Source organism: Periplaneta americana, chromosome 6 (assembly GCF_040183065.1).
Source record: "Periplaneta americana isolate PAMFEO1 chromosome 6, P.americana_PAMFEO1_priV1, whole genome shotgun sequence".
Taxonomy (NCBI): Eukaryota; Metazoa; Arthropoda; class Insecta; order Blattodea; family Blattidae; genus Periplaneta; species Periplaneta americana.
The window spans coordinates 56,349,246-56,364,684 of record NC_091122.1 but is presented as its reverse complement, the minus strand read 5'-3'; the positions used below and the strand labels follow the sequence as shown (position 1 = coordinate 56,364,684).

The 15,439-nt window shown below is 35.6% G+C and overlaps 1 protein-coding gene across 5 annotated transcripts in view; it reads left to right on the top strand.

Annotated features, from left to right (window-relative positions):
* Positions 1 to 15,439, top strand: part of LOC138701339 (protein qui-1) — a 1,858,863-nt gene that overhangs the window by 1,731,061 nt on the left and 112,363 nt on the right. For all 5 annotated transcript variants that reach the window (XM_069828122.1, XM_069828123.1, XM_069828119.1 and 2 more), the window contains one exon: positions 4,985 to 5,215. In XM_069828122.1, the coding sequence (XP_069684223.1) occupies positions 4,985 to 5,215 (231 nt within the window). The remainder of the gene's footprint in view (positions 1 to 4,984; positions 5,216 to 15,439) is intronic.

Below are 15,439 nucleotides of genomic sequence, written 5' to 3'. Positions count from 1 at the left end.
ATTTGAGGAATGGAAGCACTGTAAATGTTTCTTTTGTAATAGCCTGTACTCATGTGTTAGAAGACTGCAGGTTTTAGGTCACCACTTGGGGAATTATGAATAACATACAGCACATCAATGCAGAAAAAAGAAAAATGATCCCTGTATAATGTGTAAACTTAAAGATGAAATTAAATTAAATAATTAGAGTTTACATTTCATATGATATCTTCAGGAAGGTAAGCTTCATATAAAAAAGTTAATTGATGTATGCATGTGTCTCTGTACGGGAGAGAAAAAGAGGAAGATTGTTTTAAGTTATACCACAGTCTAGTATATAAAATCACGAAGCTCAATACGTAGTAAATATGCATCCATAGATAGTTGCTAACCACTAGGATCGCTACTATCACCTCATTACAGACAATAAGAAATAGTACCTGCACAGTCTATTGTTCCTAGAACCGCCATAAACTCAAGCTTCGTGACTGTATATATTAGACTTCGGTTATAATTTGTAGTAGATCTATAGTTCAAGCCCTATACAGGTCGGTTCGAAACATCGCGGATATGGATATAAGAAACATGCTCCCCTGAAAATACCTTTATTAAATGATCATATTTCGATATACTGTATCACGATCAAGCTATAACGAGGGGAAGAAGTAAATGATGTCCCCAAAACCCCGTTATATGGGGATTCTTGGTTTTGCTTTGCCCCCCCCCAAGAAAACGGTTCTCTCTCCGTCTATGTTGTGAACAAAAAAGTTTATATGAACATATATCCTGTTCTTAACGGTTTCGGAGAAAACTAATCGAAACAATGAGAACGGGAAAAGTGCAGGTGATAGTAAATTAAAATATTGTTACCTTATGTCCTGTTTAATTGTGTACTTTTCTTTACAGGACATATTAAAAAATTCCGCCGTCAAATTCAGTGCACTTTGCAGTTCTTGTAGACAGCTGTTGTGTTACTGATCTGAGCTGATTCAGACATTCCTTTACTAGAACACAAGCATGTAGAATGCGAGCAAAAAGTTCCTCCTTTGTTTCCATTTTGCGCTTGTAGACTTCGCTCTTAAGCCAACCCCACACACAGTAATCCAATGGAGTAAGGTCGGTTCTATTTATAAAGGTCGTGTATATATTAGGTTTAATCTGGTTTCGTCTAGGAGCCTGGAGGGCACTTAAAACCGTCAAAGAAGAGGACGCGAGAATATATCCTCTTTGCGGTAAAGGCGAGACATCACACCACATTTTATCGGAGTGTGAAGCCACAGAAGCTCTGAGGAAACGATTCCTGCCAGAGTCCTTCATTATATCTGGCAGGGGGCACTTGGCAACATACAATATGTTAAATAACGTTAAATTTTGTGACAGTGTGGGAAAATTTATGGCAAAAGTTCGACAGTTGAGAGTGGAACTGGCCGAGGGGGAGGGAGCCGAGAAAATAAGGGAAAGAGTTATTAATTAGTGTTGGAATGATGAAGTAATTAGTGGATAATATTATCTTTGTATTTATTGTGTCTTTTTTTTCTATTTGTATTTTATCGCGTGTGTACGCGTTTTATGTATTACCTCTATATTTATTAGTTGGTTTATTTCGTGCAGTCTCAATAAATATATATATATATATATATATATATATATGTTTCACTGTTGTTTTTTCTCTCTCTCTTTTCATATCTTACATTTATTTCATTTTTTTATTATTTTTGTGAAATTTGGTTTGAAGTTAGATTAGTTGTAATTGTGATAATTAATGATAACGGTACTAATAATAATAACTGTTGTTTTATTATTTTATTATCAGTAGTATTATTTTTGTTTTCTTTGAAGATTCAAACTGTGCATAGTTACAGCACGAATGGCCGTACGGGCTCGTGCGAAGGATCTTGTGTACATGAGTTTGTATAATTTATCATGCATCAATAAATGCACTTATCTATCTATCTATATTTCGAGACAGACTGGCTAATACCGTGAAATACTCAAGTAGAAATTTTGCTCGAAGACAAGTACTGTACCGTACTTTAACTAATTACAGCACAGTTGACACTTTAGTTGTGGCAAACTGAATGTTCGGATCTGTACCAACTCATCTTAGGAAATGGGATTATATACGGGCAATGATGAACCTCTGAGCTTCCTATGGAGAAGTGTTCAGTCTTTCCGGGAAGTTGAGATGGGATGCTGCTGCATAAGCTACAAACCCCTGAGAAGGAGTGTTTAGACTATGCGCCTTACAGATAAGCCAAAGAAGATGCCGCGTAATCACGGCGCACATATTACCATCAATAGCTACTTCCTTCAGCGGATAAAAATAGAGTTCCGTCTGTCGAAAGTAATTTTTTTTTATTGACTGAGACCTGAACAGTACAATAGGATGCGATTCGTTGCAAAACGCGGATCGATAAATACTGAGAGGGCCTGGGTTCGGTCCCCAGTGCCGGAACGAATTTTTCTCCAGAAATATTAAATACGAGTTAAACAATTACATAATAGAGATGAACAAAATTAACTGCCGCTCTCGCTCGCTGTGTTCGTTGCATTTGTCTTTCTGGTCTCGTCTCGCCATTCTCTTGCGCTTCGAGTCTCGCTCGTCATTCTCGAAATAGCATTTGGTCGGCGTGGAAAGATTTCGTAACTTTGAATAGCATACATCATTGAAATAAATAACATTATAAATGTTTAAATGAGACAAAAAGACAAAACAGAACAGTATCTTAGTTATCAAAATGTTCTGGTTATACAAATAGAAAAAAATTCTCAAACATATTTGCATTTCTAAGAAACATAAAACATGATATTAATATCTTTTTACTTGAGATTTCAAACTTGATTTTAAACATATGAAAAGAAAATTCCTAGCCTTTTAATAAGGGCCTAGTAATTAAATAAAGACTGGGGACCAGATTATTATACACTGAAAGGTAGAGATGATGTTTCAAATAGGCTACTTGATTGTTTATACATATATATATATATATATATATATATATATATAAAACAGTTGTCAAAGTAGGTAAAAGTTCAGTCAGGTATAAACAACTGTGGCGATTGACTTCGGGACTTAATCAATATCGAGTCTCGGAAGATTCGGAAGTCTTTACATCAAGGACGCAACATAATACAGCATTGTCGTGCAGGTTTTCGGCTTTGCGGGCGCTGTCAGTCTCGCTTTCTCGATCGTTGTTCATCTCTAATAAATAACTTTTATTAGAATGGCTGTAAAATCATGTAATACACAATATTCTATTATAAGAATATAATTATAGGCTATATATTAACGATTTAACAAACTGTTGTTGAAAGAATCAAAAAGGTCATTTAATATGCGCTCCTGTATAATGACATACTGTCTAAAACAAAAAGTAGGCCGGCGCCGTGAATAGATCCCGGCATAGCTCAGTTAGTAAGAGCATTCAGAACTCCAAACTGAGAGGGCCTGGGTTCAATCCCCGGTACTGGAAAGAATTTTTCTCCAAAAACAATGGTATATGCGAGTTAAAACAAGTACATAACTCTTGTTAGAATGAACCATAAAAGTCACGTAATACACAATATTCACTTATAAGAATATAACAAATATGGATCGATAAACTTGCTTATTAATACAAAATTATACATTTAGGGGGCCTATATAAAATTTTGATCTACGGGTATATTTGTAAGCTTTCGCATACGATATCCTTACAGTGTAACTCAATGACAAATCCGTACCACAGCGCCGTCACCGTAAGAAGCATACTATGTAGGTGTGTTTACGTGTATTCGAAATATTTTATTAATGAAGTAAAGTCAATTATTGTCCTCTTGTTATGAAATATATTATTTGCTACCGTATGACCATAATTGAAAAGCTGGTGCAATAACAGCTTAACTCTACTTAAGTCGTTATTCTGGCGATGACATTTCCATATTCTTCGATGTCTTCTCTATCGACTGTAAAAATTGTATTTCATTTAGTCGACCCTAAATGGCAGGAGAATTGATTATGTGAAGTGTTGTGCTAAATCAAAACGTTCCTGTGATACAGACGTGGACAAATTATTAGACTAAATTAATTATATGTTCAACGAAGCTTAATTTAGCGGTAGAAATAATGAACAAAAATGTATTTTGCACAGATATAATGAATAGAAAATTGAGTCTTGAGGTTAATAATATTTTTTGAACATTCCCTTATTCTTTATTAACACTTGATTTTGTCAGGGATGCTGGAAACCAAAGTTTTGACACTTTCTTTGAATATCAGCATCATTTAGCCAGATACCAGACAGTGCTTAAATGAGTCCATGTTTTGTTGTAAGCCTCTTTTGTTCACTTTCTTCTTCAGTAAAGATCACAGATTTTCAATTTCGTTCATGTCCGGTCTTCTTGCAGGCCATGGGAGAATAGCTTCTGCAGTATATAATTAAAACACCAGTAGTACCAACATTGTCAGAAAAAAATATACTTAAGCACTGGGAAAATGTACCAGAAGATGTAAACAGTCATATTTACAACAATAGAGACTCTGTGAATTATACTGAAAGTTGATATGACAAATTATATTATGTTTCCAAGAATAAGTTTTAGTCTAATAATTTGTTCACGTCTGTATAAATATCTTGAAGTATTACTGAAATATTAATTAAATATCTTATAATATAGAATTACATACAACTTATTAATTCTTTATTGTAAGGTATTTCATGAATATCTCAGTAATACTTCAGTAATTTTTTTCATTGTTTCGTATTTCAGAAAGCTACTGAAGATAGGACAGCAAGTCCTGAAACATGTCTAGCTAAATGAATTTTAATTATTATTTGTCAAGTGTTTTTAATATTGTTGTATTTTAACATTATCTACATTCTAATGTTATTATTATTATTATTATTATTATTACTATTATTATTATGTCTAAATTTGTCATTTTGTGTACTGTATATTATTGAAACCTCTGTCTATGGACTTCACATTCAACAGCGTCTTGTATTGTGATTGTGGTTTGACGCAGGCGTCACGACGCTAGAGCCGCGGATCGAGGCTGCTCTGGACGAGCTGGAAGCTCTGTACGGACGCCTGGCCGTGGCGCGACTGGCCAGCTTCCTCACGTGCTCCGAATTCGGCCTGTCAGAGACGGAACTGCTCGAGCTGCTCATGCCCACCTCCAACATCGGCGCCACTCTCACGCTATCTAGCGGCAACTACAACTTCTCGACTCTGTGCGCCGTGCGGCGGAGAATGGGTGAGTTACTTCATGTAATGTTTCCCTCTAATCGAATTCCTAGAATAAAGACGTACTCTTTATTTGAAAAGAAAACATTTCGCTTACCGGTATTGAAATAAAATAGAACGAAAATGGGATAACTAGAGCACGGAATTTTAGGTGCTAAAAGTTAAGAATGACACTGAGTGTAGATGAATAGATGTGGTGCCCGTGAGGAGGGTTTTAAGCGTAGTCCACAGGAGTCCGATATGTAATAATAGACAACAGAGTCACAAGGACTGGATAATGAATCCATGCACTAATTGGTAAGTGATAGTTAAGAGGATTAGAGGCCTTTAACGATACCAAAAGGAAAATACTGACTGACAAGAATGACGTGTCAAAGAAGCGGGAGCATGGCTTCTATTTTATAAACTATATCGAGGAACAATATTAACTTTTAAAACCTAAAAATTCCGACCTCTAATAATAATACAATTATTTTATTACTTTTTCAGTAATGTAACTAATATTTTTCATCTTAATATTTTATGTGACTCAGGTATAAACAGACACAAAAGTAGTTTCTTTTGAAGAGAGAAGATCAATTATTTGTTTTGGTTCCAAATACCTCAAAATCTCTGAGTCCCAGTTCCAAAACCCGCATTGTTCATCAGCATCTTATCCAAAATATTATGCCTTCTTTTGTTATCCTTAATGGTTGAAGGATGAAACTTTTCAGAATAATTTTCGACTTTTTTTATTGATTTTTTAACTCCTAGGTTTAAGTATATTATCAAAAAAGTACCTTCCAATAATGTTTTCGAGGTTTATGGAAAATAATATGAATTGGATAAGAAGTATTTTGAACCTGACACCTTAATTATTAAAATACTGTTTGTTCTATAATATGCTCAATAGATGTCACGCAAGTTAATGCTAGTCACTCAAGATAATAATCAGTCACGTACGAGAATGAATTGTGACGCATGTACATTGTTTACGTAACTGTAGCAACATACTAATTCTAGCAGTCTTTCGGGACAGACGTAAAATTTCTGCTCCATAAACGTTATCAAATTTAATAATCTAGAAAGATAAAATGGCGAGATATCACGGCTCTTCTCGACAATACCGCAAGCATACTCACAGGCGTCGAACGAAAAGACCCTTGAACGCTTTCATGAACTTCCTCTCCCACCTGAGGAAGGAAACGCAAGGCATGTCGTGTGTTGAGCTCGCCAAGAAAGCTGGGGCGATGTGGAGAAACATGAACGAGGAGGAAAAGGCAACCTACAACCTTTCACTAAAATCTTCAACGAGTGGCTCTCAGTCAGTGCAGCAGGATTGATGCAGCCACGCCAACGACGGAGGCCATCTGTCTGTCGGCATTTCAAATTCACAAGTACACATATATCCAAGACTGTAGTTGCTATTTCGTTCATCAGACGTCTAAATTAAATTGTTACTTACATTTTTATTGTATTTCATATTATTTGATAAAGAAGCTTGACTTCGTCAATGTAGACATGCAACGTATTTAATTAAATATTTTGTAAGGCTATCGTTTGGAGTTATTATTGAATAGGTATAATCACTAAACTTAAGAAAATAAATTACATTGGACTTATGTTATGTGTTTTTTTATAACGGGTGGAGTGGATAAAAAGTATTACTCGACCAAGGCCAGTGGAGTCCTGCAGCCCGGAGCCGTGGCGCTACTGCTCCAGCGTTCGTAATACCGCATAGCGATAGTTCACATTACGCCCGCGGCTCCACTCGCCTTGGCCGAGTAATAGTAACTGCTATTAATGCTAGTTTTTAAGTAAATATTTGCACCTTAGTGATAAAATATTTCAGAATATACTGAAGGAAGTCCTGCAACTTAAGGAAGTGCTGGTATAATTTGACGGAGTTACGCAAAAAGAGACCAAGCGTGAAAAACCTGTTTTCGAAATACTGACCATTGAAATATATCTGGTTTTTATTTAACATTTTATGTAAGAATATCAAATTCAAATGTATTTATTTAATACATTAGATTTCAGCTACATTAGGCATTGCAGCACGAAAGAGCAGAAACTCGTGCTCGGATGCAGTTCAGTTCAGTTATACAAAATATTTTAAATTATTGAAAAGAGCACAATAACATTTATATATATATATATATATATATATATATATATATATATATAGTAAAATCAGTCTAGTATATACAGCTCAAGCTCAATACGTAGTAAATATGCATCCATAGATAGTTGCCAACCGTTAGGATCGCTACTATCGCCTCATTACAGACAGTGCGAAATAGTTCCTGCACAGTCTATTTTTCCTAGTACCCTCATAAACTCAAGCTTCGTGACTGTATATACTAGACTGTGGTAAAATACAGACAGCATGTAATAATATTTATACAAATATAGAAAATAAAAAAGTACATGAGTACTATATTTCAAAACAGCCCTAGTCATTTTTAATGAAATTGAGTTAACGACACATTTGCTACTATTTTAAATGTTTGTAGACTCAGAAAACGGCCAAGTCAAGTGCAATAGACAGAAGGATAAAACACCAGTTGAACGGGAATAGCTGCCATGTGTTACTCTTTTATTTTTTATTGATCTGAAAAATAGCAATTTTGACAAGGGTTGTTTTTGTAATAATGTCTTCAATTTTAAACTCAATTTGCTTAAGAAAATACAAGACAATTAAACAATTAATCTAATTTGTTTCCTAAATCCATGTATGCTAAGTATACTTAATTCTGGGTAAGCTCTAATTAAAGCATTATATTTTCTGGGTCCAAAATGTCTGCTGTTTTAATCCAGCACTTGTGTGGCGGGGTGTTTAGAAAGACGCTGTAGTTTTGTCTCGTACAGTATTCATGAGGATCAAATTTAAATTTGTTGTGATCTTTATGCAAGTAAATCAGCAATATTTGTTTATAAATTTGTTTTAAATTTGATACATCAAATTCCTGAAATACTTATTTTGTTCGGTAAACTAAAGGTTTATATAGACAAATTTTGATAATTCTTTTATGGAGTGTCAATTTTGCCATTACTGCCCTACCTAATATACAATATTGAATTATTGATTGAAACAGGGCTAAGTACACAGTACGCAGGACATAAATTTTGAGTTGAATTTTGGATTGAATTAAATTTTTTATTGCTACTAAGTTTGAAACGAATACAAGTTAATACAATGTAAAACAAACTAGCCCACTCCTGGATGAGTAAGACTCGTGGTCAGGAGAGGATTCCAATACAAAAAAAAATTAAATTAAAATTGAGAGTGAATACAGATTCAAAAGTGTTTAATATATTTAAACCCAAACTATATATCCAATACAAATTTTTTACACTTTTTATTAATTTGGAAGCAAGTAAATAAGAACGTAGAATGGGAAATTTGTAGATTGTTTTACGCAAACTGTTACACAGGAAGAACTATTGTAACATTCATACTATTACAAAAAATAATACAATACCAAAAAAGGGCTAACCGATTTTTAATAACAGATCAACAGTTGGTTTAATATTGCAGAACAAAATAAATAAATAAACGTTATGCAATAAATTAATTTTGCTTATAAATAGCAGCAAAATACTGATATGGCATTCTTGATTTTTTCCGAGTTAAATAATCCAGCCCGCAACAGATCTGTGCATATATCTCAATCTTTTAAATTGTCGGTTGGTCTATTGTTACGTAATTCCATTCAATTAGTACTTATGGAGTTTAACCCACTGAGGACCGGGTGGAATATTTTGACACCCCATTTATTGTTTTTATATTTCAAAACATAGTAATGTTTACTGTTGAGGTATGGCTCCTCTGCAATGTACTCTCTGGTTTCATATTCCTGAGACTTGATGTTATCAATACGCGTAAAAGCCAGTGATAAAATAGCTGCTTTTAGAGACATTTTCAATATTTTTGTGAGAGACTGCCTGGAAAATTATAATTTACATTTCGGTTTATATGATTCCTGAAGCTTGAATGCTGTTTCTAATAAACAAAAGTTTCTTTCTTAAAATTGTATAAAACATTGTATAAATATTTATACTACAAACTTAAAACATTAACAGTCTCATTAGTGATTTTTGTTTTATTGACATGTAAGATGCTTTCAGGGGACAGCAAAATATATTGGGTACGATTTAAAGTATTCAGCTGTGTATTTTAAACACTTTTAAATTAAATAAAATATGTTTCGATTAAGAAAACAACCATATTGTCTAAGAAACGAATGGGGTGCCAAAACACTCCACATGTCTTCAACGTAATTTTCTGTACCCGGTCCTCAGAGGGTTAATGAGTACTTAAAAATATGTGAATAAAAATGAATATTTACTTATTTGTGCTGGAAAATACTATATTATTTTCAAGTATGGTGCAGGCCATGTTTCTAAGTAATTATTAGACTTCGTTGAATTGCCACACGCAGTATGCAATCAGGTTGCCGATGTACGGTAGTATAGATGAGGTGAGCGACCGCCCGGTCACGTAGTATAAGCAGTTCATGTTAAGAGATGTGACCGGTCCAAATAGATAGAGCAGCTACAGCTAATGTATACCTATGTAAGCACTTGTTTTTTGCATTACTGTGGTTGGAATAGTCAAAACTTAACATTTGTTCAGTGTAGACAAGAATTCAATCAAACATACTACAATGAGAGTGTTGCTGTTCCAAATAATTGCCCCTGGAATACCCTTACCCCCGCAGCCAGTCTTGACCCGTTGGGGAACGTGGTTGGATGCTGTTAATTATTATGCAGAACATTACAGCAAAATAATGGAGGTAATTGATGCATTGAATAGCACAGACAGTTCCGCTGTTACAGCTATAAAATCATTGCCTTCTGAACAGCTATTGGAAGATATTCTGTTCATTGATTCTAATTTTAAAATCGTGTCCAAAAGCATAATTCTGTTAGAATCGTCTAAACTACAACTCTGAGAAGCCCTTAATATAGTGGATAAAGTATCACATACCGTTATCCAAAATAACAATTCACTAATTTCAGAAAAAGTGAAATGTGAGTTGAGAAACATTATTGCTAAAAATTCTGCCTATTCACAACCTTCGTATTATAAATGATGTACTATCAGGCCACGACAAGACATCTGAAGTTGATGTACTAAAAAGTAGTAACTTTCCGTTCTTCAAATATGCACGTATTACATCGTGTGATGTTGAACGTACATTTCCCAATATAAAAACTGTTTAAGTGACCATCGGAGGAGATTACTTTGCAGTCGCTCAAAATGTATGTAACTCTTCACTGTAATGCACATATTCAAGAATGGTGTGAGTATCTTACATTAAATTTTAAGAGTTAATATATCTCACTATAAAATAATTGTGTATTTACATGTTTAGACATTTCCTACTTCAAAGCTCATTCATTATATTTCTTCAATGCAGGATACAGGTTTTATTGTAACCGCAGTATACTGCTCAGTGTTTACATCAGAGGCATACTCAATCTTTTCCACGCCCCCTTCTCATACAGTCTATACTGGCGTGCACAGTAAACCTTGCGATTCTCGTGGCAATTCCACGAAGTCTAATAATTATTGTTCTATACAGAGAACTAGTTAAGACTCGAGACGAAAATTATCTTGCGTTCGGGCGCGGGTTCGATTCCTGCTTGGGCTGATTACCTGGTTGGGTTTTTTCCGAGGTTTTCCCCAACCATAAGGCAAATGTCAGGTAATATATGGCAAATCCTCGGCTTCATCTCGCCAATTATATCATCTCGCTATCACCAATCCCATCGACGTTAAATAACTTCGTAGTTGATATAGCATCGTTAAATAACCAAGTAAAATAAAAATGAAAAAAGAAGATTATCATAGTTCGTTTCGAGTCATGGAGAAAAATGTGGCGTGGCTTGCATCTTACTTCTTGGGAGAAAGTAATTAAACACGAGGAGATGGCTTAAGCAAGAAATATAAAATGTAACTTTTTCTTAGAATTTCAGCGATCCTGGCAATCACAATACTGTTGTGCTAAAGTTATCTGTGTTCACCACACAGCAGTTTGCAAATCGAAGTTGAGTGTCATTCACATTACTATGGACCGTTCTTTGTCCCAGCAGGATGCCACAAAGTTAAGTATTACCGCAGTCGAGTATATACAGTCACGAAGCTCAATATGTAGGAAATATGCATCCATAGATAGTTGCTAACCACTAGGATCGCTACTATGGCCTCATCACAGAGAATTCGAAATAGTACAGGCATAGCATTCCTTCTAGACCAGCCGCGGCGAAAATGCGACTCACGAGCACATTGTGGCTCGCAGTGCTTTTCTCTCGCTTCCTACCTACAACCCCCACCCTCTTACTCACTGGAGTCAAACTCCGTTCTATTTGTATTTGTCTCGGACCTGCGAGTGGCGTATCGTCGCAATATCTCTCTCGAAACCATGTACCTCTATAAAAAACGAAAGTTTCAAGTAGGATGGGAGGATGCATTCTTTTGCTTACAATATGATGAAAATATTAAATGTATGATTTCTTCACAAATATTACTAGGAAAACGGTTGTATAACATAAAACGGCATTATAAGTTACTACATGTTACTGATGAAACATTAAAAGGTTAAGTGTTATTATTATTATTATTATTATTATTATTATTATTATTATTATTATTATTATTATCATTATCATCTCTGTACGTCGATTCTTTTACAGCAGATGTACGAATAATGCGGTTAGATTTTCAATTTAAACTCACAGATTTACAATGTGACGTTAAATGAAAGCTAGATGTAAGGATTTGACAGATATTGAACTTTTCAAATCTTTGGAAAAAAATAAATATTTGAAGCTTCGTTCTTTCGCTTGCTCTGTTGAAGCCATGTTCGCTGTAACTTACGTTTGTGAAAAATTATTTTCAACAATGAAAATAGTAAAAATCAAATTTAGATCGCGACTGACAGACAAATACCTTCGTGATCAACTACGATTGGCAGTAAGTGACATAATTCCTGATTTTGAAACTTTGTCGCAGAGACAGTTAATTTTAGGTTGTGATAATGTGTCCTATGTTTTCTTGTTCATTTCTTTCTTCGTTACACGTCCTAAACATTAACTTCCCCTTCGGTTGTCCGCCTCTCTCCATAGGTGCTATGCAAGTTGCAGCTTACACAGTGGCTCGGCGCACCATGGCCTTTTCGCCACGGCTGTTCTAGACGAATGGAAATTTGTAATGGAAACTTAGATGCGAGTTACTCACCAGATGTGGACGAGCGGTGGACAGCATACTTCATAACCGCTGCAGTGTCAGGCAGTTAGCAGGGTCAGACGTCATCGATAACACAAGCACTATTTTATCTACTGGAAGTACAGTCGCTACTTGACGAAATATAATGCTGACATTCTGTTATTTTTTTTTAAATCCCACACTTTCAGCTACCGGTATTAAATGTTATTTAAAAACAATTGCACTCCGTGTTTACAGTATGTTGATGCACGGACAAAGTACACTCATTACGAAATATAATAGTGACATTCTGTTAATGTTTTAAATGTCACACAATAACACACACATTTTACGAAATCGACAACTAATCATCCTCCATTTCTTCCACACCTGACATGTCTTCGTCTTCATTTTCCATTGGGTCATTTTCACATTCGTTATCTTCGTCGCTGCTTTCCAGCCCATTGTATTCAATCACAATCCTCTCAATTCTTTCTTCCACGATGCCATCTTTCTCACAATACTCTCGTTCAATTTCTTCCACTTTACGACATACATTTTCCCATTCCGTTTGGCCGACTTCTTCAAATCTTTGCCGACACAACATTTCGACATCTTTTATTTTAAAAGTGGTATTTCTACTACCAACCCATTGCTTAACGTCTCCCCAAATTAATTTAATGGGACTCAGGTCGGGATGGTAAGGTGGAAGTCTTACGGCTGTATGGTTGTTTTCGGCTAATATTTGGTCAATGAAGTAGGTCTTCGGTGTTGGTTTATTGGCTAAGATTAAATCGTACAACTTTATTTTGGTATTGTTTTCATCAAATGGGATGTTATGTTTCACTAAACAGGCTTGCATATCTTTTCTTAAGGAATTTGAGGTTGGGGGTTTATCCAGTTGTGTATTATGATATGAAGCATTGTCGATAACTAGAACAGAGTTAGGAGGTAAATTTGGAATTAACATTGTACGAAGTCATTTGGTGTAGTTATCAGTGCTCATTTCTCTGTGAAAATCTCCAGTTTTCAGTTGCGACCTGTAAATGAGGAGAGCATTTGGTATAAACCCTATTCTTCCACCCGCATGAACGATTATAAGTCGCTCCCCTTTGGATACAGGAGACATCATACCGGAGCCGCTGTCATATGAGCGTATTCCGAATCTCACCGGTGACCAATCCGATGGCATCACGGTGTTCCGAATTCCACCGATGACGTCATTGATGCTCCACCGGTGTCGCACCGGTGCCATCAACTTGCAGAGGTGGTGGCAGTCTCCATCAGCCGCCATCAGTGAATCTGATTGGTTCTTGTATAGGGCGGGAATTAGTAGACGAATGACATCGTGCACTGTTGTGTTATGGCGGTGTGTCCTGCTTTAGTTCTGCTGTATTGTTTGTAATGAGCACAACGTAAAAACAATATGTTAATGGCTTATGAGCGAAAATGTCAACGGACCAGTTATTACTACCGGTTCAAGAAATAAGTTGTTTATGATCTCTTTTTTTTTTTTTTGAACGAGATGGCAGTACGGAAATTTCGCAAAACTTTGCTAGCGTAGCACAGATAACCACTTAACACAGTCGCCATGACAGCATCGATGCTTCCAGCAGTTTTGTTCCTTATTTCGTTGCAACGTGACGTCATTGATGCCACCGGACCGGTGAGATTCGGAATACGCTGATCAGACCAACTCTTCGGAACGGTGTGACTGCTATGTATGTACGTCTCGTCTTCATACACTATTGGCCGTCCCTCAGCTCTGTATTTGCCAAGAGAAGCCAGATATGTCTCACGAAGAGAACGAATAATGTGTCTTTCAACTAGAGCACTTCGATTGGTTCTTGTTTTTCTCCACCGAAAGCCTAAGGTCTTTATTATTGTTCTAAGACTTGTAGGTTTACCTTGAAAATTGATAGTGTCTCTTAATTTCTGCAGTAGTCTTCTTATAGTTGGTGCACACTGTTCTTCTATATAGAAGTTGTATATGGTGCGACGGATTACGCATTTATCGAAATCATCGATGTCAGTGATTCTTTTTGGGACGTTGTGTTTTTTCCCAGGAGTGTCGAAAGATGTCCCTTCCTCTTCATGCTTTTTTCTGTCTCGTAAAATTCTGTAGACAGAACTGTGCGACACCCCAGTGCCTGCAGTAACTCTTTCTTGGACTTTCGTCACTTCTTTAAAATACTCTGGTGAAAATTGGTCTTTTTCTTTCACCTCCTCCTTCATGTAATCGTAAACGTTAGCAACAATCTCTCGGCTTTGACTGCGCAGTGTCTTTCCTTTCAATTTGGAAACTATAGGAGGCATAATGAAACTAATTAATTACCACAACTACAAACTAGTAAAACACTCGCATCTACGTCACATAAGAATATACCGGGGACTGTACGCTGGCGTGGTCTGAGCAGGGTTGCCAGATTGGTATAACTAAAAGTAGCGAAAGCTCGCTGGAAAAGTAGCAAAAATTCAGAAAAAGTAGCCCAGTATAAATGGCAAATTTATATTTCGCGGATTATATATATTTAACTGAATCGGAATGTTTTTTTTCAAGTCTCCTTTATGAGCACTAATTTGAACTTTATAAACTTCACAATCAGCTTTATTGCTGTCGTCTTTCACATCCCGAAGCCAGTTCGAGAATGAAGTACCATTTAACCACTGCCTATTAAACGTCTTGGTATACTCCTCCCACTTTCCCATTTTCAGCAATTACAGAACGAAATAATAAATACTTCCATTTTCAGTATAATCACAAATCAAAATAAATGTATAAAAAAGTTATTCACTATCACAATTTAAAAATGTTACTGTATATCACTTCTATAACAAACACAGTTCTCTCAAAATTATTTCACTATAGGACTCAGAATTGAATAATTAACCTACATTATAATATTAGGATACAAAAAAGTAAAAAAATTAATTTTCTAATATAACTTAAAAACTGCATATGACTTTTACAAAATATCCTAGTTCCTAATTTAAGATTATTATAATAAACTACGTCGGCATTCACAAAAATGATAATGCTTG